At 39.9% G+C, this 24,468-nt stretch overlaps 1 protein-coding gene across 1 annotated transcript in view; it reads right to left on the minus strand.

Annotated features, from left to right (window-relative positions):
* The window catches only part of NCOR1 (nuclear receptor corepressor 1), a 207,516-nt gene that overhangs the window by 119,569 nt on the left and 63,479 nt on the right, over positions 1-24,468 (minus strand). Inside the window, exons 4-6 of the mRNA XM_054709719.1 lie at positions 19,616-19,808; positions 11,585-11,767; positions 3,034-3,147 (exon numbers count right to left, since the gene is read on the minus strand). Coding sequence (XP_054565694.1) covers positions 3,034-3,147; positions 11,585-11,767; positions 19,616-19,808 — 490 coding nt within the window. The remainder of the gene's footprint in view (positions 1-3,033; positions 3,148-11,584; positions 11,768-19,615; positions 19,809-24,468) is intronic.

The raw sequence follows: 24,468 nt of genomic DNA on the forward strand, positions 1-24,468 counted from the left end.
GCCCTTCCTAGAATAGGAAGAGAAGGGGTCTTGAAAGGCTTCGTAGAGAAAACAATACTTAAGCTGGGTCTTAAAGTACAAGTGCAATGGATAGAAAGAGACAGAAAAAAGAGAAGACACAGGAACACCTGAAGGCAGAGGTAAAGATAGTAATTTCAAGGGCACATTCAAAACCTGCTCTGGCAGGGTATCACTAAGGAAGGAGTATCAGGCCAAGGGCCAGGCAGATAGGCATATAAGCACTGTAGAAAGTTGGATATCCTCAAAAGGTTTTTATCTGGATAATCACATTATGGGACAACTATAAAGGCTAAATTAAAAAGAAAAAAGACTAAAGGAAGGAAACTCATTATCTACCAGTACGTGAGAGATGAGGGCTCAAATTAAGCTACTTCCAAAAAAGGAAGAGAGGAGCAATTGATCAGACTAAATTTTTAAGAGGTAGGACTGATGCTCTTCATTGATTAGCTGAATCTACAGTGGCAAAGAGACAAAATAAGTAATTCCTAGGACACTGGCCAAGGTGACTAGAGGCAGTTAGTTGACACTAAGCATTCTCTCTACTGTCAATCCCTTTCTTTCTTTCTAGTATCACATTAACTTGTACATCATTCAATCGAAATATAAACAAGATTTTGAAAACTAGAGTCCATACCTCCCCCGGTCTTCTAAATGTATTATAATTCTGAAATTAGAACATTTATAAATATTTTTGGAACCCAAATTGAACTATTAAAAATAGCCCAGGAGAAGAGTCTATTTAGAGACTAAATAAATCTTAGTCTGAGTTTTAAATATGATGCAAGGCAATTTTTCTCTCGGGAAGCCAATTTTGAAATTAACAGTAATTTTAAGGGAGTTATCTTCTTCCCACTAACTTTCTAAATGAAAGAAAGATGCCTTAAACAAGATAATAGCCCCTATCTCTGAAGCCACATCTGGTTTAATTCCCAACCAGTGTAGACTGCTGCAAACAAGGAACAAGAGGTGGATGTACACTCTCTCCTTGCCTATAGAGTCAAAACAGATAAAGTCATTCATTGTACCAAGCTCGAGAATCAGTGTAGACCTTACACAAAGCAGCATGGTAAGAAGTTAGTATGAGAAAGCCTATGCCCAGCTGTGCTCCCATCACTTCCCCTCCAGGAACCTCTGCTACAATTCTATGACTGCACAAGTATAACCACAGCAGATAACTAGATGCAGGGTATACAAAAATAATATGAAAAAGGTGATTCCTATAGTACGTAAGTTGAAAATGATCTTTACTGTAATTCTAATACTAACACAGATTTCAAGTTTGGTTGTTCAATTCTTTACAGACTACACAACAAATATGCAAATTCTAAAATGGAAAGAGAGGTCTGCAAGCTTTCAGTTTTGATGATGGGCATCAAGAAACATATACTATCCTAATTAATGAAAATATATACAAATATTAAGCACAAATTAAATTATCTATCAGTCCTCACATCCTAGTCGGGCAATCACAGAATTCACTAATGTTGGAACTGTTTATTAGGTTTGTGAGACAAAGGTAATTAAGAAATTCAATCAATTAATAAATATTGAATTCTATTTATTTGAAAATTAATTCATACTGAGAAAGAATTCAGCATTTTATTTTAAAAGATTCTTTTCCATTGCTATTAGCTCTAACACCTCTTTACTTTATCCCTGACATCACAAAGTGGCCAAGAAGTCCATTAGCCCACAAAGGTTCTTTTATTGTTCTACAGAGTATTTTTTTTTTTAAAGCAGGAAATTTCACATAAATTTCCATGTTCATGGCTTCTCTTAAATAATGAAGTATGAGCCAACCCAGGCCACAACCCTGAATTACCACCGAGCACTGCCCCTCTAGGCATGCCACAAGGCAGTCCCACTGCCCTTCACTTGATAGATCCTCATGTACGTAGCTCTGTCCATTCAATAAAATGGACTAATTTTGAACTCAGCCAAAAAATAATATTAATTGTCCATATTATCTACCATGACATTTCCAATTACTTTAAGTATTACATATTTGCCGACTTCAGTTATCCGTATAGATACATATGTATACATATGAATCCAAGATTATTCCTATAAATTTGTATTTAATGACTAATTCACAGCTGCTTTTCTTAAGGCCAATTTCCTTTAGGATCTGGACTATTATAAAGTTATTGGTTGCCTATAAGATGTACTGCTGCACTCACTAAAAAGAAGAAAATTGAAACAACAATCCCAACTTCTAACTTATGACCAACATTAGCTAACATGCCTATTCTCTCCCACAGTACTTAAAGCATATTATTCATTTCTGGACTGAGGACTTCTGGAAGCCCACTGTCAAACAGCTCTGTTGGAAAGTTTTGTTGATATTAAGATGGAATCAGTTTCCTTTTAACTGCTTGTTCCTGGGCCAGATTCTGGCCAAAAACTAACTTTGACATCACAAAATAATTCACAGAATTGAGGCCTGGCTTTCCTAAATTCACATACTTTTATTAGTATAAAAATTATTTTAATAAACCTAAAAAAGCAAAGTCTATCTAAAGGTCAATGACCTCACACATTATAACTAGGATTCAAACCATAGCCTAGCTATTAATTGTGAAGTTGATAATGTAAGTAATTTTCACATCCAATGACCTATCTCTACTGGAATGGTATCAGAATCTGGCATTAAATGCCCCTTATACAGTGAAAAACTATAGAATGACTGTTTTGTATTATTTGGTACAAAACAAAACTTTTTTGCCAGTATTTATATAATAGGAGAGAGACTCAGCTGATAAAACTATACCCTCATTAAATAATATTTATATAACATGTAAATAAAATTTTAAATAATTTAAGATACAAATGTCAACTTTTCTTCCTAAGTTAAAAGCACCAAGCTTCAGTCAATCAAAGTTTAAGAACATTAAAAGTTATAACAGAAACCAGGTTTTAATACACTAACATCACTACAGAACTCACTGATAACTAAGAAAAAGCACAAAATGGTTTCAAAGGCTTGTGCCATCAAAAATGGCATGAGCTTACCCGATTCTCATCATAAATAATTTGGACAATACTGCGGTGTTTCTGTTCCACAGGAGGAGGGGACACAGGCTTCTCAGGCTCAGGAGGTTTAGCTGCTTCTTCTTCTAGTTGTTGCTAAGAGATCCAGAAAGGAAGAGTCAGGCATCTGCTGCATGTCACCCCCACCAGTAATTAATCACCAGAGATAACACATGCTACTGAGTAATATTGTGCTGATTCTATAGGGAAATCATGCAAATTATCAGGGCTCTAACAAATTCTATTAGATTTATTTTTATTAATAAACCAGAGACCCAGTGCATGAAATTCGTGCATGGGGGGGGGTGCCTCAGCCCAGCCTGCACCCTCTCCAATCTGGGACCCCTCAAGGGATGTCTGACTGCCCGTTTAGGCCCGATCCCGGTGAGAGCATTGAATGACTCAAAAATATATGACAACTAAAAATGTTCATTTAGTATAATAAAATTACCTATAATTATTACTGAAGTAAGCAGGGACCTGGTCTGCTATGTTCACTGCTTTGTTCCCCCCAACACCTAAACCAGTGATACCTAGTAAATGCTCAACAAATAGCCACATCAATATAAGTTCTCTGCCCAAGATGGAAAAAAAGACATTAGGGCCAAAACCGGTTTGGCTCAGTGGATAGAGCGTCAGCCTGCGGACTGAAAGGTCCCAAGTTCGATTCCGGTCAAGGGCATGTACCTTGGTTGCGGGCACATCCCCAGGAGGGGGTGTGCAGGAGGCAGCTGATTGATGTTTCTCTCTCATCGATGTTTCTAACTCTCTATCCCTCTCCCTTCCTCTCTGTAAAAAAATCAATAAAATATATTAAAAAAAAAAAAAGACATTAGGTAAAGATGTTAAGTCTACTAAAAGCCCAGAAGAAAAAAATCATCCGTGCTAGAACTCAGACCACACCCAAATGAAAGGATAAAAATCCTCCAAGTGAGAAGTTTGGACCATTTCCACTTTGAAGTTAAAAGTACTCTTGCAATCTGCTATCTATATAAGCAAAAGACAGATCTTTGGAGTTGTGAAATCATCTTAATGGGAAAAGTTCTTCAACCATGCCCTTTCTTTCCTTTACCCCAAGGGCCTTCTTTTAGGATCCCTGTTAAGTGGATTTAGAGAAAGGAACAAACAAGCTTCAGAAAATCACATTTTGTTTTTAGTACCCAAGTAGCCCTGGGACAAAAATCATTTTAACAAAAAGGTTAGAAACAGACAAACAAAAACAAAACATACGAATTTTCCTCACCTATTTGCCCTTTCACATTAACTTTACAAATTTGCAAAAATGTAAAACTAAATTTTGTTGGAATTTTATTGAAAATGTATAAACATATAAATACGATACGATGTTTCTATTCATCTATGGTATATTTCTTTATTTACAACTTATCTTTGACATATCTCAACATAATTATCTATATACTAGTGGCCCAATGCACAGTATTCGTGCACATTAAAAGGGAATTAATTAGAGAAAATATTGTAATAATGCTATTTGCCCTTTCTCTATAATAGAAGTGTCAGAGATGAAAGAAAATTAGTAAAATATATATGAAAATCTCCCTCCTGTCAGAGTTGGGGTGTGCCGCGGGACCCAGAGTCAAGTCCCCACCCACCCGCATGTGCCTCGAAATCTGCGAGACCCAGACCCAGCCGGCCCCACTCCCGTCAAGCCCTGCAGGGCGCGGGGCGCAGCCTCTGGTATCCCAGCCTGGCGCAGGGCGGTGGGCGCAGCCTCAGGTCCACCATCAAGCCCCACTGGGCAAAGGGATGCGGCCTCAGGTCCCCCAACACAGCCTCAGGTCCCCCAACACAGCCTCAGGTCCCCTGGTGCGGGGACGGGGAGGCGCGGCCTCAGGTCCCCCGGCCCCGGCACGAGGGCGCAACAACCATTTGCATATTAGCTCTTTATTATTCAACTAGAGGCCGTTGCACGAAGATTCATGCAATAGGCCTTCCTTCCCCTGGCTGCCGGCACCAGTTTTCCTCCAGCACCCGGGACCCAGGCCTTCACTCCAGCCGCAACCGAGAAGCCAAGTCACTTCAGAATTCAGTCGTCTTCACTTTTCAGTCTTCACTCCGCACCTGCGTATGCAAATTAACCCACTATCTTTGTTGGGTTAATTTGCATACACACTCCTGATTGGCTGGTGGGAGTTACGGAGGTATGGTCAATCTGCATATTTCTCTTTTATTAGTGTAGATATAATAAAAGGCTAATATGCAAATAAACCAAATGGTGGAACAACCAAATAACCGGTCGCTATGACGGCCATGGCGGGATGGTGGATCAGATAAGCAGGGGCACCAGACCAAGGCAGGGCACTGTTCGTTGCCATCAGGTTGAGCCTCTGGTGGATCCTGTAAATTCTTTGCTCCAGTGCACCGCGGTCCCACCTGGTGTCCGCACCTGTTGCGGGCATTGGCCCTGCTTGCACCCACTGCCGGTGCCAGAGCCACCGCTTGCACCCACTGCCGGTGCCTGGCCCCATTGCTCCTCAGGGCTTCTCCACAGCCCCCTGCTCCTGAGGGGTGATCAGGGCCAGCAGCCACCACTCGCACCCACTGCCAGCACGTGGCACCGGTCCCGATCACCCCTGAGCACTTCTCCACCTCCCCCTGCTCCTGAGTGAAAATCGGGGTAGCAGCCACTGCTCGCACCACTGATAGTGCCGGCCCCAATTGCTCCATGCCGTCAGCACATGGGAGCAGTGGTGATGGGAGCGGGGCTGCTGGCAGACGGGACTGGGGGCCGTGGCGGGAGGGGATGGGCGGGGGCAACCCTTGCCTCACGGCCCACAGTTCCTTTCAAGGTGCACGAATTCGTGCACTGGGCTCCTAGTATAGGATATAAAAAGGCAGTGACCATAACGACCGAAACGACTGTTCAACCAGTCACCATGCGGTGCCAGCATAGATGCACAGACACAGGTAAAGTCTATGAGTGAACTAAGAATGAACAAGATAAAGGCTTGCTTTCATGGAGCTCGCACTGTAATAATGTTAGGTCAGGGATGAGAATTCAAAATTGCCACCAGCATAGACTTGAGGTGCCACTTCTCAGAGCAACCAGAGATACACTAGGTAGTGGACTGGGGGAGTGACTGAAGGGCTGGCACCAACATGAAGGCGGGACATTCTGGATTTCCCAGAGGAACCAATGGATACCCAGGAGGTGGACTTTTGATGCTGACTAGGATAGAAACCAACCAATCAGAACCAAATCTGGGTGAACTGCAAGGAGCCAATGGCTGCCTAGGAGGCGGAGCTTTTGACGCTGACTGGCATAGAAACTGACCAATCATAACCTAATCTGTGTGAACTGCGAAGGCAGAACCTAAGGTGGGGGCTGAGAAGGGGTTTTAAGGGCAACAGCTGTTGGGTGTAAGGTGTAAGAAAGCAGTTCATTTTTTAATAAATGGTTGGGGACTATAGTGCATATGGCTGGCTATCAGTCCAGATATAGGGGTGATGTATTTTTGTCTGCAAAGAGCATCTCCCCCTGATGAACAAGGCTTTCCCTCCCCCAATCCTATCCTATATAACCTATCTATACTAATAAAAGAGTAATATGCTAATTAGACCGAGTAGACCAGCCATCTTCTGGACGTCCAAATTCCTTCAGGACAACGCCATGGTGGTGGGGGCCGAGGCAGAGGCAGTTAGGGGTGATCAGGCCAGCAGGAGAGAGCAGTTAGGGGCAAGTTGGATTCTGTGTCAGGGCAAATGCCCAGGTTGTGGGCTTGATTCCCAATGGGGGGCATAGAAGAGGCAGCCGATCAATGATTCTCTCTCATCATTGATGTTTCTATCTATCTCTATTTCTCTCTCTTCTCTGAAATCAATTTAAAAAAAAAAAAGTAGTAGTAGTATTACCACTTTACAAGTGAAGAAACAAAAGACAACACCAACTCAGCAGAACCAGACCCATAAAACGTAAAATAATTATCAGGCATATTATTATAAACTAGAGGCCTGGTGCACGAAATTCGTGCACGGGGGAGGGGTGTCCCTCAGCCCAGCCTGCACCCTCTCCAATCTGGGACCCCTCGAGTGATGTCCCTCTCACAATCCAGAACTGCTGGCTCCCAACCGCTCGCCTGCCTGACTGCCCCTAACCACTTCTGCCTGCCAGCCTGATCACCCCCTAACCACTCCCCTGCCAGCCTGATCAACGCCTAACTGCTCCCCTGCTGACCTGATTGCCCCTGACTGCCCTCCCCTGCTGGCCTGGTCACCCCTAACTTCCCTCCCCTGCCAGCCTGGCCGCCCCTAACTTCCCTCCCCTGCAGGCTTGGTCGCCCCCAACTGCCCTCGCCTACTGGCCTGGAAACCCCTAACTGCCCTCCCTTGCTGGCCTGGTGACCCCCAACTGCCCTTCCCTGCCAGCTTGGTCACCCCCAACTGCCTTCCTCTGCCAGCCAGGTCACCCCTAACTTCCCTCCCCTGAAGGCCTGGTCACCCCCAACTGCCCTCCTCTGCCGACCCGGTCACCCCTAACTGCCCTCCTCTGCAGGCCTGATCGGCCACAACTGCCCTCCCTTGCAGGCCTGGTCCCTCCCAACTGCCCTCCCCTGCTGGCCTGATCGCCCACAACTTCCCTCCCCTTCCGGCCATATTGTGGCAGCCATCTTGTATCCACATAGGGGCAGCCATCTTTGACCACGTAAGGGCAGCCATCTTGTGTTGGAGTGACGGTCAATTTGCTTATTACTCTTTTATTAGATAGGATTTAATCTGATTCAATAAATAAATTTTTTAAAATATATTTTTATTTATTTCAGAGAGGAAGGGAGAGGGAGAGAGAGAAACATCAATGATGAGAGAGAATCATTGATCGGCTGCCTCCTGCCTACTGGGGATCAAGTCCACAACCTGGGCATGTGCCCTTGATCTGAATCAAACCTGGGACCCTTAAGTCCACAGGATGACGCTCTATCCACTAAGGCAAACCGGCTAGTGAAAGGAAATACTTCTTAGTGATCAAGCAGATTTTAAAATGAGCCCAATAAAAATTCTAGCAATAAAAACATAATTATTGAAACTGAAAGTATATTTGATAGATTAAATATAACTGGAGAGAGAAATGTATCCTGAAACACAGAAATTTTAAAACTTTTCACAATGAAGCCCAAAGAAGTAACAAAATGAGAAAGAATAGCAATTAAGACACATGGAAGACAAGAGTGCTATTATATCTAACTGGAATTTCAGAAGGAGATGACAAAAAACTACAGGAAAGAGTTTAGTAAAAAAACATAATGGCCTAGAACTGATGAAAAACTCTAACACATAGAGGAAGCCCAATGAATACCAAGCTGGATTTAAAAAAATAATAAATCCATTCCTAAATACATCATCATAAAAACAATACCACCCAAAGAAAAAGATACTGAAAGGAGTCAGAGAAAAAATTCAGACTATCTACAAAAGAATACAAATTAGGGTAAAGGCTGATGTCTTAACAATGAAAGCTAGAAGACAGTGTACTGAGAGAAAGTAACCACATACCAAATAAAAAAATCTTTCAGTAAACAGGCATAAATAAAAAATGACATTTAAGTCATAAAAAACAACAACAAATACTGAATTTGCTAACAAATCCTCACTAATGGAAATTCTGATGCTCTTCAAGCACAAGTCTATATCCTAAATGGAAGATCTACACTGCATGAAGGAATAATGAATGAATAAGATGGCAAATGTGTGGATGAACCTAAATTAACATGATTATATAAAATAATGTCTTAGGTGGTTTTAAAAAAAGAAGTAAAATATATGACATCAAAAGCATAAACATTGAGAAGATAGAAAGAAATGAAGCTCTATACCTTCATATTACTCAAGAACATGGCTAAAATACTAATTAGTTTTGGGATTCAACTTATACAGGCTGTAAAAATTTTCTGGGGCTAAAAATTAAAAATGAATAAAAAAATTTTCTGGAGAATAACTATAAGCACAGAAATGCAATCCAAACTAATGGGACAGGAGAAAATGGAGTAAGATTTTTTTTTAAATCAATCCAGAATAAGGATTAAAATAAAATACCAACAGCAACATAAAAAAAAAAAAGGACAAATAGCATAAATAAAGTAGTTAAAAATCCTTGAGATATTACTAATCATCCTCAGTTTAAAAAAAAATAAATTATGCTGTGGAAAGACAGGTGCCAGACTGTATATAAAACCTTTGTAACAGATACACCTTAAATATAAGAGCACAGAAAGTAAAGGGTAGGCTAACTCCTCCTAGCTGGTTTGGCTCAGTGGATAGAGTATCGGCCTGGGGACTGAATTCGATTCCACTCAAGGGGACATACCCGGGTTGTGGGCTCGATCCCCAGTAGGGGGCATGCAGGAGGAAGGAAGCTCATCAATGATTCTCTCTCATCATTGATGTTTCTATCTCTCTCTCCCTCTCTCTTCCTCACTGAAATCAATAAAAAATATTTTTTTAAAAAAGAGATAGGCTAACTAGCATCAACTAAAAGAGCTGATTTAACTATAATTACATCACTATCAGGCAAAAAAATACTTTATTGTAGAACTCATTCAAAGAGATAGAATATCATTACCTTACAATAAAAGGTTTCACTGACCAGGAAAATAAAAATTATAAATATGTAGAAACCTAAAATAAGAGCCTCAAAATACATAGGATAAAAACTGAGAATTGAAAGAAAATGTATGCAAATCAAATATCCAATAAGGAGTTACTATCCAAAATATATAAAGAACTCACACAACTCAAAAGAAAAAAAAAAAAATCCAATTGAAAAATGGGCAGATGACCTAAATAGCCATTTTTCCAAAGACGACATACAGATAACCAACAGGTACATAAAAAGATGCTCAACAACATTAATTTAATCAAGAGGGAAATGCAAATCAAAACCACAATGAGATATCACCATACACCTGTTAAAGTAGTTATTATAAAAACACTAGAGGCCCAGTGCACAAAATTTGTGCACAGAAGGGGAGGGTCCCCTCAGCCCAGCCTACACCCTATCCAATCCGGGACATCCCTCTCACAATCCAGGATCACTGGCTCTTAATTGCTCACCTGCCTGCCTGCCTGATTACCCCCAACTGCCCCCCTGGCTTGGTCACCCCTAATTGGTCCCCCGCTGGCCTGGTCACCCCTTACTGCACCCCCTGCCGGCCTGGTCATCCCCAACTGCCCCCCTCTGCCAGTCTGGTCGCCCCTTACTGCTCCCCCCACCCCCCACGCCAGCCTGGTCACCCCATACAGCCTGCTGTTCAGTCGTTTCGTCATCCCTCACTAACCCCCCTGCTGGCCTGGTCTTCCCACGCAGCCTGTGTTCGGTCGTCCATCTGGTTGTTTCGGTCGTGATGACCCCTGGCTTTTTATATATTAGGATAAGAAATAAGTGTGGGTGAGGATGTGAAGAAAAGTGAATCCTTGTTGGTGGGAATGTAAATTAGTACAATCACTATGGAAAACAGCATGGAGGTTCCTCAAAAATTTCAAAATAGAACTACCATATGATCAAGCAATTCCATTCCTGAGTATTTCTGCAAAGAAAACAAAAACCCTAATTCAACAAGATATGCGCACCCCCATGGTCACTGTAGCATTATTTACAATAGCCAAGATATGGAAACAATCTGTCCACTGATGGATAAATAAAGAAAATGTGATATATATAAAGGCATAGTATTCAGCCATAAAAAAGAAGGATATCTTACTGTTTGTGACAATATAGATGGACTTTGTGGGCATTATGCTAAATGAAGTAAGTAAGACAAAGAAAGACAAATACCATATGATATTAGTTAGATATATGTGAAATCTTGAATACAAAGTCAACAATAAAACCCAGCACGTAGACATAGAGATCAGACTGGTGGTTGCCAAAGTTGGGTGGGTAGGCAAATGGGTGAAAGAGTCAAAAGATACAAACTTGCAATTCTAAAATAAATATGTAATGGAGATATAATGTGCAGCATGGAGACTACAGTTAATAAGACTAAATTGCATGTTTGAAAGTTGTTAAGAGAGTAGATCTTAAAAGTTGTCATCATAAGGGGAAAAGATCTGTAATTATGTATGGTGAAAAATATTATCAAATGAAGGCAAGATGAAACTTGTACATGCTACCAGTGAGAATGTAAAATGATGCTGACATTTTAGCAAACTTGGTATCATCTAGTATACTCAAAGATATGCATACTCTTTGGCCAAGCAATGCTTTTCCTGGGCACATGTCCTAGAAAATCTGTTTCCATGTGAACCAAAAAATATAGCACTAATGTATGAAATAGCAACAAAATTAAAAACAATCCATCCAATAAGATCAAAAATAGAATGAACAAATAAGGTTGCTATTAGCATACAATAAAATAATACAACAGAGGAAATTAATGAATGAGACTAAAAAAACTAATAACAAAAAAAAGTCAAAATCACAGTATAAAGTTGAAATGTATGGAAAATATCAACATTATCTTCTTTAAGGAGACAAACATTCATTCTTAGGATATATTAAGCAGTAAAATCAAACACTTACTTGCTTCTTTTTTAGTTTAAGGATCTGCTGCTCCACTTTAGCAATTTCTCGATCTACACGATCCATACTCTGTATTAACTCTTCCTTTGAAAGTTTCGAAGGTGAAGCATTTTGATCATCTCCACATGGTTGCCCAGAGATTGGAGAGGATGGAGCTTCATGTTTGCCTCCAAATGCTGGATCCTTTAGAGAAGAAAATCGGGAACAATTTTTTTATTTTTTATTTTTAATATATACTTTTCAATTAATTTCAGAGAGGAAGAGAGAGGGAGAGATATAAACCTCAATGAGAATCATTGATTGGCTGCCTCCTGCACGACCCACTGGGGATCTAGCCCACAACCTCCTGGTTCATAGGTCAACACTCAACCGCTGAGTCACTCCCGCTGGGCAGAGAACAACAACTTGTTCCTCACTAAGAGCCAATGGTAGTGTCAAGATCCTCTTAACTGAAAAAGTCCATTTTAAAATGTCAAGCAACGGTCACTGGCTTCAATTCAACACGAACAGGAATCCCCAATCTGAGGTGCAGTTAAGAAGGAAACTTTCTTTAGTGCAAACAGCTCAATAGTGCTACAGTGTGACTTTTAAAACAGCAAGGCTATGAGGCTGCCCTATGGCCAAGTTCCTCTTCACTTAGGCAGCTCTGCTCTGCTCCACTGTGCTGCTCCAGGATGGTTCAGTGTCTCAGCTCTAGCAGTAGAAACAGTCTTCAGGGGAAAGTGTACTCTGCAAGCCAGAAGGATGCTGACTTATATAGAAAGAAGTCCCTGCCCCTGGTCCCTTATTGGTCTGTTCTCAACTGAGGACTCAGAATCCTTCCAATTTGATTGGCTCAAAGTCACTATACAGATTGGTCAGAATAGAGCTGCTCTGATTGGTTGGAGCTGCACAGCTCTGACTGAATGGGGAAAATCTCAGTCCTATTGGTTGAAATAATAGAAACTCCTTCATAAGGACTGGCTCAGATGGCAGAAACACAGGCAAGCAGGCAGTTCAGTGTGGATACAGGCAGTTTAGCACAGGCGCTCCTTTGTAAAGTGCAGTTTGCATGAGAGGCCCCTGTGAGGAAATGGCTGCTGGGTCTGTTTTGTTTTGTTGTTTGTTTCAGCCCAGTAAGCCACAAGGAGCCCTTCATAATAGATGTATTTTTTTCCTTTCTGAGTTCACACAGCAGAGCCATGTGTACTATTTCTCTATATGGAAGTCCTACAGTAGTAATTTTTATACACACACAATCTCCACTGATGTTTATATCACTTTTATAATTCAGACTTTTTTGAAGATTCTAACAGCTATACAGAATGAGGTGGCAGGCTGACTAACCAACCTTCAGTATAACAATACTGGGACTATACAGAATTTCTGGGGAAATAATAATGCAATCAAGACAAAGGAAGATACCAATTTCTCAGCCATTTTCTTGCAACGGTTCTTCAAAAGGTATGAACATGTAGGCTGGAATATGGTATAAACTATAGGTGAAAATCTGTGTGCCTACCCAACTTAACGACTACAATATGGTCAAGAGTTCCTATCAAAAAGTTTTCAGGCTTTCCAAGGACCAATAATGAGGCACAGAAGTTAGGAAAATTACCTAAGGAACTTCTGTTGCTACTATCACCTAGGCCAGTGGTCGGCAAACTCATTAGTCAACAGAGCCAAATATCAACAGTACAACGATTGAAATTTCTTTTGAGAGCCAAATTTTTTAAACTTAAACTATATAGGTAGGTACATTGTTATTAACTTAATTAGGGTACGTGGTATTTTGTGGAAGAGCCACACTCAAGGGGCCAAAGAGCCGCATGTAGCTCGCGAGCCGAAGTTTGCCGACCACTGACCTAGACCTATCCTTATAAAGAGCAACTAACCCTGCCTACACTACAGTGCATATAACATCTCTTTAGCCAAATATAACATACCATTCCACCTCAAAATCAGCAGAAAACTATAGTAGAATAAAAGCCCCTCTACCCAAAATCTACCCACCCGGTGTAGGTACGTATGTGTATGCACACACATGCACACACACACACATCCTGTTAATTACCAGTCAAAGGTAAAGATATAAGCAATACTGAAAAGCAAATAAATTTCAGATTAAGATTAGTTTTCTTCAGGCTATTAGAAATCTAGAATAAGCATAGTTCATAGGACTATAGTTACTCTAATTCTGTCAAGAATGCCATTGGTAGTTTAACGGGGTTTGTATTAAATCTGTATATTGCTTTAGGTAGTAAGGACATTTTAACAATAGTCACTCTTCCAATCCATGAGCAAGGTACAGTCAAACTTCAGTTCTCAGACTGCTCCCATCTTGAACATTTCAGTTCTCCACCAAGTTGCTCACAGAAAAAAACGTCTCAGTTATTAACAAATGTTCTGGACCTGACAACCCTTTCATGCTGATGTATCAGCATAACAAAAGTGTCTTTCAGGTCACAAACAAAGAAGAGAATGCTGTGAATATTTTTGTGGAATTTTTTTTGCTTTTTTTACTGGTGAAATTGATGATTAGCACAATTTTAAAACATAAAGAGGCCATCAAGAGTGCTGATGTTGCTGAGGGTGTGAAAGAAACAATGATCACAGGCAATTAAGAGTTAGAAAAACTTGTTGATTTGGATAAGTGAAACGCAGTTAGCCAGTGATAGCAGTGATATGAAAAAGCAAAGATGCTGCATCCCTGGAATGAGAGCTGAAAGTGATTTATTTAAGGCTAGTAGGTGGTGGTTCTATCAATTTAAGAAAAGAAGTGTTTGTTTATAGATTAAACAGTACATTATACATATACTGTATATAAGAAAGGGTAAAACAAAGATCATTTGGAGGTCTGGAACAAGTTAATTCAATGAACATGATTTCTAATGGGGGAAAAAATCAGTTTTTGAACAAATTGCTTCTCAGTCTTCCAGAATGAATTAAGTTCGAGAACCGAGGTTCCACTGTATACCCTTCCACTTATTTGTTTATTCTTCAATTTCTTCAATATCTTATAGTTTCCAGAGTATAGGTATTTCATCTTTTTGGATAAATTGGTTACTAGGTATTTTATCCTTTTTGATGGAATTGTAAATAGGACTGCTTTATTTTCTCCATCTGATTACTCGTTAGTAGTGTACAAAAACACAATAGATTTCTGTATATTGATTCTATATCCTGTAACTTTACTGAAATCATTCATTAGTTCTAACAGTTTTTTGGTGGAGTCTTTAGCGTTTTCTATATATAGTATCATGTCATTTGCAAATAATGACAGTTTTACTTCTTCCTTTTAGATTTGGATACCTTTTATTTCCTGTTTTGTCTGATCGCTGTGGCTTCCAATGCTATGCTGAATAGAAGTGGCGATAGTGAGCATCCTTGTCTTATTCCTGATCTTAGAAGTCAAGTTTTCAACTTTTTACCATTGAGCATATTAGTTGTGGGTTTGCCATACATATTCTTATTATGTTGAATTATGTTCCTTCTATATCCACTTTGTTGAGAGTTTTTACCATAAAAGGATACTGAATTTTGTCAAATTCTTTATCTGCATCTATTGAGATGATTATGCAGTTTTTATCCTTTATTTTGTTAATGTGATATATCAAGTTGACTGATTTACAAATGTAAATCCATCCTTATATTCCTACTAGAGGCCCGGTGCACAAGATTCGTGCACTGGAAGCGGGCGGCATTCCTCAGCCTGGCCTGCACCCCAAGCTGGCAGTTGGACATCCTTAGTGCTGCCCCTGAGTTGGAGAGGCTCCCACCACCTCCGTTGCGCTCGCCATGAGCCCAGCTTCTGAGTGAGCAGTGCTCCCCCTATGGGAACGCACTGACCACCAGGGGCAGCTTCTGCATTGAGCGTCTGCCCCCTGGTGGTCAGTGTGCAACATAGCGACCGGTCATTCTGCTGTTGGGTTGATTTGCATATTAGCCTTTTATTATATAGGATGAATAAGCTTTTAAGATTCCTTTCTACTAAAAGTTTCACAACTAGTTACTACATTTGAGGCAATTTATTCAGTCATGAAAGAAGACCTAATATATTTTTTTAAATGCCGCAAAATACTGCTTTTATACCCATAAACTATAATACAGATATTTTGTATGATGAGGAGGGTATCAAAACTTCCCCAAGTTTCGCTCATTTCTAGCTTATGACAAAGAGCTTTTCCCCACCCAACTTATTTTGTAAATTTTCACATTTATATAACAGTTGAAAATTGAGTATATTAGATATTTATGCTTCATCTAGATTCACTAGTTAACACTTTGTTTTCTCTCCTACACATACATGCACACCTACCCTTTTTTACCTTGGCTCAACTATGTGAAAATAAATTGCAGACAATCACTATCTCTTAAATCATTTTTCACTGCATAAAAACCCAAAGAAAATATGTGGGTATTTATTTACCTAATATCAGGGTGGGAAGGGCTTTTATTCATAAAGGTAAATAAACTATAAGCAAGAGATTTGCTAATAAAAAAAAAGGGAGTAAGAGATATTAATGTATGATAGTAAAGGGGTTAATATCTTGTTAAGAGTTTTAAAGAATTAGTTTATTCCCTCTAAAATAAATATTTATTCAGTTCCTACTAAGTACCAGGTTTAATGATAAGCAAAATAGATAGTTTAAAAAAAAGATAAACTCTTTGCTTAATCCTTTCACCATTTTCTCCTTGCCCTGAAACTCACCTCGTCAGTCTGTTCTCTATCTATGGGTCTGTTTCTATTTGTTAGTTTACGTTGTTCATTAGATTCAATACATGAGTGAAATCATATGGTACTTGTCTTTCCCTGACTGGCTTACTTCACTTAGCATAATACCCTCTAGATCCATCCATGCTGTCACAAGTGGTAAAAACAAACAAACAAACAAAAAACCCAGCCCTAGCTGGTTGCTCAGTGGTTAGAGCATCAACCCATAGACTGAGGGATCACAAGTTCGATTCTAGTCAAGGGCACGTACTGCGGTTTCAGGTTCAACCCCAGCCCCAGGTGGATGCGTGTGGGAGGCAACCAAATAATGTGTCTCTCTATCACATTGATGTTCCTCTTTCTCTGTATCTCCCACTCACTTCAACTCTCTTTAAAAAATCAATGGCTACAACCTAAGACAGGCACAGTCGCAGAGGGGCCATCAGGAGAGAACTTGGGGGTCAACAGAGGTGGGGCACAGACCCTCACCCCCCTAACTTAGCAAGGGCCTGAACCCTCACCGCTTCTGAAGGAAGTCTCCTGCCCCAATGGCTGCTTAACGTCCCATGCCCAGCTCAAATCGAGACCCGGGTAACAGACAGAGACTTGGCCGACAGCAGCTGCCCTCTCACTGCAAAAAGAATTGTTTGAGTTGTCTTGAACCCATCGTGAGGGGAAGTGGGTTTTTGATATCTAAATCCAGCCTAACACCAGGAATGCTCAGGGCCTACTCAAGAAGGCAAATAATCCTTTCCACTAATATTTACAGGGTAAAATAAGATTGTTGTTAGAGTAATAAATTTGACAGTAAAATAGTAGTCAAGTTTTCAGGCTAATTTAAAATTGGCTAATTGAAACAAGCGAATATTCTAGAAAAATTAATAGCACTGGACAAAAAACAGTTCCTAAAGTGTTAACTAAAATTTTTATTGGTAGTTCATCTCATGATAAAATTGCATAACATGTAATGAACCTAAAGCAGTCATATTATAGTGCAAAAAATAAAATTTAAAAGCTATCAAGACTCCATTAAAAATTTTTCAAAAGCCTCCTAATATTTAAATCAAAAAAAGGGGGGGATAGTAGAAGAATATCATGTAAGGAAAAATATCCTGTAAGTAAATTACATTTAGAAAATTTGTACTTTAGAAAATTAATTGTAATGCTAAAAGCAAGACACCCATGAAAAACACACATGGTGTCAAAACAAGCTAGAGGAAAATCATTTGGGCAAAAAATGAAAAAGGATCCCAAGTCAAATTTATAGAAAATATTCCTTTATTAACTTTTGGTCGAGAATATGTTTGTATATTTTCAGAAAACAACTCCAAGACCATGTGGACTCCGGCAACAGAGAGGAATAGACAGGACTACTCCAGCCATGAAGACAGAAGAGAAGCAGTCCAGAGATGGAAGACGCTAACATCACCTTGCCATAATAGCAGTCAGCAGCTGTGCGTCACTGCAGGTTGCCCAGGACCAAATCAGAGAGGGTCGGACCTGCATTACCACCATTTGTCCACCATCCAGAACTGAAATATCATTGCTGACATGTGCACATAAGGAACTGTTTGACATTGAAATTGTGTCTCAAAAGAACTGTTGGCCCAGAAAGAAACTCACTACAGACTGATTCATTTGCCTCTCAGCATAACCATTATTGCTTGTCTCATTTTCGGTTCTTATAAGTGTACTAGAGGCCCAGTGCATGATTGAATCATGCAGGTGTAGGGGTCCCCTACACGCTTTCGCTTGCGGGGGAGCTGGGTGCCTGGTGCCGGAGCAGACAGGCACCCAGCTCCCCCGCTTTTGATGGTCCGCGGCGGGACGTGAGCTCGCTGCCCCAGAGGCCCCTTCTGTTCCACAGCACAGCCATGGCGCAGACGCGTGCCAAATCGGCTACCCCGGCCACCCCAAGTCCCGCCCCCTGCACCTCCCGCTGGCCCAATTGTGGGCGTAGCAGAGTGATGGTAATTTACATATTACCATTTTATTAGGTAGGATTTCTAGTAGCATATGATCTCACTCATCTAGGGGAAATGATGAACAACATAGACTGATGAACAAGAACAGACCCTGAAACAAGTAGGAATGGATCAGACTGTCGGGCCTCAGAGGGAGGGTAGGGGAGGGTGGAGATATAGGGGAGAGATCAACCAAAGGACTTGTGTGCGTGCATATGAGCCTAACCAGTGGTTAAGGACAACAGAGGGGTGGGGGCATGCGTGGGGAGGGGTGTGGGATGGGAATGGGGGAATGAGGACAAATATGTGATACCTTAATCAATAAAGAAATTTTTTAAAAATCAATGGAAAAAATATCCTTGGGTGAGGATTAATAAAACAAAGAATAAAAAGCCTCATAGACACAGACAACAGCATGGTGATTAACAAAAGGAAAGTGGGGGGGGGGGTTGGAGGGTGAAAGTAGAGGGTATAGGGGGAATAAATGGTGATGGAAGTAGACTTGAGTTAAGAGTGGTGAACACACAATACAATGATGATGTATTATACAGTTGATGTATTATAGAGATAATGTATTATAGAATTGATGTATTATAGATGTATTATATACAGATGATGTATTATAGAATTGTACACCTGAAACCTATAATTTTACCCCAATGTCACCCCAATACATTCAATTAAAAAAAAGATAAACACAGCAACAAAATAAAGGCATAATAAACAAATATACATTTCACTAAAGAAAGGCAAATAATAATAAACACAGAGAAAAGGAGTTTTGATCTTAGTAGAACCTTCTGATAAATACACATTATTTGAAATGTCACAAAATATAGCTGCATATTACAATTAGTTATCTCCAAGATATAGAATTACAGGTAACTTTTTACTTGTATTTGCAAGTCTCCTAAAGAATATATTTTTTATATTAGAAAAAAAAATTTTTCTTTATAAATCCACTTAATCCATACCTAAATAGTATCTTGTCCCATGTTGCAAGTTAAAAAATTTCAGAGGATTATTTAAAATTTAATTTAAATTTAGGAAAATTATGGTAGTCTTGAGTACCTCTGATCACATTTATAGTCCAGCAAGCCAGTACAAAATGCTTGAGAGTTATTTAATAGCAATTTTTCTTTATAACAGTCCTCAGATTGTTTTCATTTACTAAAAAGTCTAAAGTACTGACTTCAAAAGTCTGGAACAATGAGTCTGTGGTTTTTCGTTTTATTTAATGAAATTCTTACTTTCCCATAGCACTAACCTTCAGAGACTGGTGTAACTGGACTTACTTTTAGGCTCGGTGCCTGAATTCAACTAAATAAATATTAGAGACTGACAGTTCCACAGAGTAAAGGAGCAAATATTTACCTTCTTCGCATCTGCAGAAGACCTCAACCCTTCCGGCAGCATGTGCACTAAAGGTAAGACCGTGGCACTGACACGCTGGAAATGGGAATCAGAAACCTGCTCCAAACGTGGTCTCTTGGATTCCAGTGAATCATGATCCACTGGGGACGGGCCTGGGTGAAACTGTTCATATCCAGGTCTCCTTTCTTGAGGCCTAATACATACAAAGAAAATAAACACTTAAAAAATTTTAAGTGATGTACAACTTCCTACTAATGTCCCTGGTTGGATTTTGAAATAAGTGAAAAAATTAGCTTACTTCCAGAGTGAATCCCTGTCCCCTCCTCCCCCACCCCAGAAGAATATATAACTCACTATAAAATATTACAATTTTCTACTGAATTCCAATAGAAAAATATTCTGCAACAGATTTGGAAGTGCTAGTGGTAAAGATGTGAAAGATGTAGTAAAAGATTTCTATTTAGCCTGGCCAGTGGCTGAGCATCAACCTACGAACCAGAAGGTTACCTTTCAATTCCCAGTCAGGGCTTAATCCCCAGTAGGGGGCATGGAGGAGGCAGCTGATCAATGATTCTCTCTCATCACTGATGTTTCTATCTCTCTCTCCCTCTCCTTTTCTCTCTAAAATCAATAAAAATATATTATTTTTTAAAAGATTTCAATTTACAGAAAATTTAAAGTTGATAAAGAATATCTATAAAATAATATATTTCAACCTGTAATTATTGAATTCAGTATAATCTAGATTAGAATAACACCATTCTTAACCTATAAAAAACCCCACACAAAACAAAACAAAAAACACACACAAGCAAAAAAAACCCCACAAATCTAGCCCTGGCTGGGTGGTGCAGTTGATTGAAACATCATCCTGTACACCAATGGGTTGGGGGTTGATTTCTAATTAGGGAACATACCTAGGTTGCAAATTCGATCCCCAGTTGGGGTGTGTTCAAGAGGTAACCAATTGATGTTTCTCTCTCTCTTACACACTGATGCCTCTCTCTCTCTCTCTCTCTCTCTCTCTCTCTCTCTCTCTCTCTCTCTCTCTCTCTCTCTCTCTCTCTCTCTCTCTCTCTCTCTCTCTCTCTCTCTCTCTCTCTCTCTCTCTCCTTCTCCCCCCCAAATGACTTGAGTTGTGAGGTATTATGAAGACTTAAAGAAAAGTCTCTTAACTGGAAATGCAACAATGTTTTGAAGATATAATTCTGACTCTCCCAGACATGTATTCTGTTTAGTTTCCCCAAGTACATAAGTGTCTTGAAGGTCAGGAATCTGATTTTGATTTCTTGAAATAATGTACCATGCAGAGTACTGCAGATGAGTATTTTGTTCATTTGACTTTTCATTTTCTACCAAGATATTTACAGAAGTGATATTTTACTTTATGGCCAAGCTTTAAAAAGAAATGTCTCAAAAATAACATTTTCTAGGAGTACCACAATATGTTTATTTTTTTATGCTTGTAAGAGAGAAAATACCACAGTGATTATGCCTTCCTCTAATGTCTCCATAACATTTAGTCTCATCTCTCAGACTGAAGAAGGTGTAAGAACAATGAGAATGTAAAGATTTGTCTCATTTCAACAATCCTGGTGACACATATCTGGCTGAAGATTATATTTTACAAACATTTTTATCTTCTTTACATTTTATCATCTTTCCATAGGTTCAAAAAAACATTTCATTGAAATGATAATCACTGCGTTTCATTTTTTAGGACAGATGACGAAATAAGCCCTGGTCCATATAATGATAATACTTCAAAAATTTGAAATCTCATCCTATCTAATAATAGATATGCAAATTGACCATATCTCCGACACACCCACAAGCCACGCCCACAAGCACACCCACCATCCAATCAGAGCAAGTATGCAAATTAACCCATCCAAGATGGCTACAGCCACAGAGAGCAAGGTTTCCCAGGCAACAGAGGGAAACAAGCTTTCCGCCAGCCATTGCAGGCCTAAGCCTCCACTCAAGCTACAAAGTTTCAATTATAGAAGGTAAATAAATTCAAACAGAAATGGTGTAAGAATGGAGCTTGAGAGAGCAGGCCAGGGTTGCCACTGGCAACAGAGGAAGCAAAGCTTTCTGCACACCCTGGCCGGGCCCACCCACTTAAGGCAACAAAGTTTCAATTATAACCCCAACACAAATGGCAGCCGGCCTCGGAGGGAGCCCCAGGCTTGGCTCCACTCCAGGCTACAAAGTTTCAATTGTAGAAGGAAAATAAATTCCAGATACCAGGGCCTCTGCTTGGGTTGCCAGGGGGCGTGGCCAGCCTGCAAACCACCACAGGCCCCTCGCTCAGGCCGCCCCATGGCCCAAGGGAACCCCCACCCTGATCAGGGACACCCTTCAGGGCAAACCAGCTGGCCCCCACCCCTGTACCAGGCCTCTATCCTATCTAATAAAAGAGTAATATGCAGATTGATCATCACTGCAACACACAATATAGCTGCCCCCATGTGGTCAAAGATCCTGCCCCCATGTGGACACAAGATGGCCAGCAGGAGAGGGCAGTTGGGAGGCACCCGGCCTGCAAGGGAGGGCAGTTGAGAAGGACCAGGCCTGCAAGGGAGGGCAGTTGGAGGTGATCAACCCTGCAGGAGAGGGCAGTTAGGGGTGACCAGGCCAGCAGAGGAGGGAAGTTGGGGGCAAACAGGCTGGCAGTGGAGTGGTTAGGGGGTGATCAGGCTGGCAGGCAGAAGCGGTTAGGGGCAATCAGGAAGTCAGGCAGGCAAGCATTTGGGAGCCAGCAGTCCTGGATTGTGAGAGGGATGTCCGACTGCCCTCCAGGGGTCCCAGATTGGAGAGGGTGCAGGCTGGGCTGAGGGACAACCCCCCTCCGTGCACGAATTTCGTGCACTGGGCTTCTAGTGTAAGATACAAAATCTCATTGTCTTCTTAAAATGTACAATGACGTCACAAAAAAAAAGTGGAGTAGGAAGCTACCTGTACTCAATATAGTACTGAGGGTTGTCAAAGCACTAGACAAGAAAAATAAATAAAATACACCCAACATGGAAAGGAAGAAGTATTTCTCTTTGCAGATGGCATGGTCTCATATCTAGATAACTCCAAAGAACACACAAACAGACAAAAAATGTTAGAGCTAATAAATGAGTAGAGCAAAATTAAAGGATACAAAGAAACATGGGAAAATCAGTTTTTGTTTTTATAATAAATTTTAAAATATATTTTATTGATTTCAGAGAGGAAGGGAGAGGGAGAGAAAGATAGAAACATCAATGATGAAAGAGAACAGTTGCCTCCTGCACGTCCCCTACTGGAGATTAAGCCCACAACCTGGCATGTGCCCTAACTGGGAATTGAACTGTGATCTCCTGGCTGCTCAATCACTGGGCCAAAAATCAGTTTTATTTCTATACATTAGCAATGAATAATCTGAAATGACATTAATAAAACAATTCAATTTATAACATCTAAAATAATCGAATAGGAATAAATTTGACCAAGAAGGCTCAAGACCTACAGCTTGAAAAACACAAAACACTGCTGGAAGGAATTAAGGGAAACTTAAATAAATGGTAAGACATCATGAATTGAAAGATTTAAGATTGTTAAGATGACAATACTATACAAAGCTATCTACAGCAAGCATGTCAAACTCACAGCGTCGGCCGCATGCAGCCCATAACAAATACTTTTGCAGCCCAGCCAATATAAAGTATGTAAGAAACGTTTTAATAAAAATTTTGTAACTTAATTTTTACAACATCCTGTTATACATAATTATTAATAATGAACTACAACGTTCGCTAATGACTGATTACTATAATCATGTTGCATTCATTTTCCTTACGCGCCTTACTCGCAGACGCACAATTTCTCTCCACTAATACCAGCAGCGAATATTTTAGCAGCTGATTGCCATGTCATTAGTCTTGGACTGACTTGTTTGTTGTGCGCAACAGGAAATATTTCACTTTCGGAGAACAAAAAAAAATAGGTTTATTTGCATTACGCTTATTAATTTGTGCAGTTATTCAACGTCTGGTAAGTTAATGTTCAAGAAAAAATGTTTAATTTTTATTTAAATGTTCTATTATTTTGTTAATGATTACTCATTTATTTCAGCCTTTTGTATTCAGCATGTCTCTATCAAAATAAACCTACGTTTCTATGAAAATTGAAGCTTTTGGTTTTTTTGCAGCCCACAGAAACTTAAATCTTGTTTATTTGGCCCGTGTTAGGTAGCCTTTGAGTCTAACATGCTTGATCTACAGATTCAATGTAATCTGTAATAAAATCCTAATGGCGTGTTTTGTTTTGTTTTGTTTTTGGAGAAAGAGAAAAACCCATCATAAAATTCACATAAAATCACAGGGAAATCCAAATAGCCAAAACAATTTTGGAAAAGAAATATAAAGTAATAACTGACACCACAGAAATACAGAGGATTGTAAGAAAATATTACAAACAACTATATGCCAACAAATGGTACAATCTGGAATGGGTAAACTCCTAGAAACAAACTATCATCCAAGACTGTATCAAGAAAAAACAGAAAATTTTAACAACTATAACCAACAAAATCAAAGCAGTAATCAAACAATTCCCAACAAACAAAAGTCCTGGACTGAATGGCTTCACAGGTAAATTTTACCAAATATTCAAAGAAGAACTAACACCTATCTTTCTCAAACTATTCTAAAAAATTTCAAAAAAAGGGGAGACTCACAAGCTCATTTTACAAGGCCAGTATTATCCTAATTCCGAAACCAGATAAAGACACTCACTACAAAGAAAGAACATTAGAGGCCAATATCCCTGATGAACATAGATGCAAAAATCCTCAACAAAGTATTAGGAAACTGAATTCA

The sequence above is a fragment of the Eptesicus fuscus genome, chromosome 20 (assembly GCF_027574615.1).
Source record: "Eptesicus fuscus isolate TK198812 chromosome 20, DD_ASM_mEF_20220401, whole genome shotgun sequence".
NCBI lineage: Eukaryota > Metazoa > Chordata > Mammalia > Chiroptera > Vespertilionidae > Eptesicus > Eptesicus fuscus.